General features: G+C 38.6%; 1 protein-coding gene across 1 annotated transcript in view; it reads right to left on the bottom strand.

Annotated features, from left to right (window-relative positions):
* Nucleotides 1-333: 333 nt before the first annotated feature.
* The window catches only part of LOC102314372 (cytochrome P450 2K1), a 4,578-nt gene continuing 1,385 nt past the window's right edge, over nucleotides 334-3,526 (bottom strand). Inside the window, exons 4-7 of the mRNA XM_014336006.2 lie at nucleotides 3,379-3,434; nucleotides 3,067-3,251; nucleotides 1,434-1,575; nucleotides 334-1,352 (exon numbers count right to left, since the gene is read on the bottom strand). Coding sequence (XP_014191492.2) covers nucleotides 1,165-1,352; nucleotides 1,434-1,575; nucleotides 3,067-3,251; nucleotides 3,379-3,434 — 571 coding nt within the window. The 3' untranslated portion in view covers nucleotides 334-1,164. The remainder of the gene's footprint in view (nucleotides 1,353-1,433; nucleotides 1,576-3,066; nucleotides 3,252-3,378; nucleotides 3,435-3,526) is intronic.

Here is a 3,526-nt window from a genome sequence, read left to right as displayed (position 1 = left end):
CAGACCACCGACAGGTCCGGCATGCCACAGCCGCTCTATCACGTGATGCATACTGCTCCGACGTGCTAACGTTCTGGGCGTGTTGCACGTTTTGTGAGGTGCTTTCGTGATATTTAATGGATCGGATTACATTTTTTATTTTTCTCCGATATCCGATCCAGTAATTTAGGTCAGTATCGGACCGATACCGATACGTAATATCGGATCGGTCCATCTCTACTCTATACTAGTATATGATCCATTTGTGTGATGCTAAACTACATAAAACAGGACCATTTGGACCTCTCACCAAAGAACAAGGTGGAGATTTACAGGTAAGAAGAAAAGGCAGTCTTGTTCTTCAAAATCAGTTTATTTCATTTCGCACTTCATGTGAGCTTCTCTGAAATAACAAAGAATAGAAAAAAACAGAAAGCACTAAAGGCTGAATTCCTTGACAGGCGTCAGGGTAGGACAACTTTGGAAAAAAATGCAACTTCATCACACGCAGGAAATAGCATCAAGTTTGTGAGGTGAAGGAATGAGGGTACTACTTGGAGTTCATCCTTTGAAATGCTAGGTGCAGGAGTGAAACGGCAGTGCTGTTTACACAAGTAAATACAAAGTGCATTTTCTAAAGTTTCTGTGTTTTATTATTAAGGGGAAAAAAATCCAAGCCTGTGCGAAAACGTGAATGTTCAGCCTATTTACATCGTTTCTTATTAGCTAGGCCCTGGGACGTAAAATGCCGGTTAACTGGTTAGATTTGTTTTCATATTCCACTCTCCATGTTCTAGATGTTGGATCCGCAGAATGGTCATTTTCAGTCTTCTCTGTCTGTCAGTGTGTCATGCAGTTTGACAAGATTAACAACCTTGGCAAAAAAGGGTGCCCATCTCCAGCTCATGCAAAAGCATACACGTATCAATGAAGCCCAAATGGTTACAATGATTTGGGCTTCATTAGTTTGTAAAGGCCGATCCATATGCCTATGATAACTATGATAACTAAAAACAGAACCATATGCTCATATTTTCATAAAAATCGGAGGATTGAAATGTTGTAGAAATGAAATAAAGGGCTGATAAAAAAAAAAAACCCAAGCAAACAAGAAACTACCCAAAAGAACTCATTTTTATAAAAGGATTGAGAAGATAGGACAACTTTGTTTAGACTGCCTCCTTCTTACATACAGGGAACAGCACATAGTTTGTGAGGTGAAGGGCTGAGAGTAATGCCCACAACTGCAGTCAGATCTAACTCTTCTTCTGAAACTCCAGGTGCAGGAGTGAAACGAAAATGTTGAAGGAGGGTGGTGAAGAAGAGGAAGAGCTCCATCCTGGCCAGACTCTCTCCGAGGCAAATCCTGCGACCTGCAAGAGAGAATTCATGAAACATTTCTGGCTCTCTTGTGAGTCAAAGTAAGCTAAACAGTGATGGCTGAGCTCACAAACCTGCAGAAAATGGAATGAAGGCATCTCGCTTGACAAACTTTTTCTCTTTGTCCAGGAAGTGAGCAGGATAAAAGCTGTGCGGTCTTTCCCACTCGTTGGGATCATGCAGGGCAGATGTCAAGAGAGGAAACACTGTGGTTCCCTGCACAAATTACAATACACAAACTGAAAATGCTTTTTATATGATACATTTTAATAGCTTACAGAAGTTACTTATGTTACTAATGTCAAACTTCTTCTAGCAAAGGTAATGAGGGGGGTTATGGTCAATGGCTGTCTGATCAGTATGAATATATACTTGATATTAACAGTATGTTACAAGCCATTTTCAGAATATCTTTAAAGGGTAAATTCAATAGTTTTATGTTAAATACCTTTTTAACAGTGAAGAAATATTAAATATACATTCTACTTAAGTAAAGATAGACATGGCAACCCCTTTTACAGTACAATCAAAAACACTGTAGAATACAAATCCAGTTACTAGTTTAACAACAGTATATATATATATATATATATATATATTTAAACTTTTTTATGGGTGATATTTCATTACATAATTTCCCATTTATTTTAATTTATTCTACCATAAAATTCGATACATTTTCCATTGTGTAATTACTAAAAGATTCTATATTCTATATTTTTATGGTAGTAAAAGGACATTTTGTTATTTAACTTTAAATTTGTTTTTCGGTCACCCCAGAAAATCACAGTTTATTACTCAAGGTGGAGTATTTGAATCAGCTGGGTATCCAGACAAGAGGGAAATACAAATCCAGATTAGTTGCAACACAGATTAATTGATCAGCATTTTTTTCCCTTTGCATATAGGCTGTGATCAGCAGCATATTGGTGAGAAAATACTTGTATTCTTCTATAACAGTTTTGTAATTCTTCTTTTTTTTTATTATTCATCTGCTGCCTTTAGCGCCCTCTTCTGTCACACTGTCTTCCTGCATGTCTTCCTGCACTGCTATCTTCATGTTTCCTCCTGCCTGCTCTCTTTTCACCATTGTCCAACATGCTTAATATCCCTCCTCAAACAAATGTATAAATAATCTCAATCTTGGCTCTTTGAATTTGTCTCTAAACTGCTCAGCCTGAGCCTTCCCTCTGATGTAATCCTTTATAATGCTGCCTTTTGCCAAATTAATCAGCATTTATTTACTTTAAATATAGCGTTTGATGGCCTGCATGTCGTTCTTGCACTCTTTTCTAATATTATTGTGAACAGCAGGCAACTTCCTCTTTTTTTTTTCTTTCAGCTATTCCCTTTAGCGCCCTGTTCTTTCACATTAACCTTCTGCATGTCCTCCTTCTTCACTATTTAAATACATCTTCTCTGTGGTCTTCATCTTTTCCTCCTGCCTGGCTGCTCTGTCTTCACCAGTGTCCAAAATCCTTAATTCCCCCACTCTGCATATGTCCAAACAATCTCAACTTTGCCTCTCTTACTTTGTCTCCAGAGTGTTCAAACTAGAATCCATCATATGCATTTAGGCTGACCTGCCTGTCGTCATGTATCATGGCCCCAACTTGAAAGGACATTGTTCATATTGCATTTATTTTTTCCATCAAGATATTTCTTTGGTATATCTTCGGTTTTCCATAGTAAGTGTGTTAGTGTTACCTTCTCAATAAAGTGACCCTGAAAAGTGATGTCTTGGGTGGTTTTGTGAGGAAGTGCAGTGGGGACGATGCTGCTCAGTCTCTGTGTCTCATGGATGACGGCGTCAGTGAAGGGAAGGTTTTTCCTATCGGCAACCTGCACCTGTCGATCTCCTATGACCCTCCTCAGCTCCTCCTGAACCTCATCTGAAGCATAAAAGAGTGCAGTGGACACATTCCCATTACCTGACTAAAACACTTCACTTATACTAAATAAATACATAAAAGCTTTGTGGTTCACTTGATCTTGTCTTTTTTTACTTAGGCTTCTCACCCTGTATCTCTGGATATTTGGCCATAAGCAGAAGTCCCCATCTCAGTGTAGTTGATGTTGTCTCAGTGCCGGCAGCAAACAGATTCATGACTGTCATCATAAGGTTATCATCATGGAAGTGACTTTTGGTAATCCCAGATTTCTGCAC

This window comes from Haplochromis burtoni, unplaced genomic scaffold (genome assembly GCF_018398535.1).
Source record: "Haplochromis burtoni strain Fernald_Lab_line unplaced genomic scaffold, NCSU_Asbu1 Contig_126, whole genome shotgun sequence".
Lineage (NCBI taxonomy): Eukaryota > Metazoa > Chordata > Actinopteri > Cichliformes > Cichlidae > Haplochromis > Haplochromis burtoni.
Note: the sequence above shows the minus strand (reverse complement) of the source record. Positions and strands in the feature narration are given on the sequence as shown.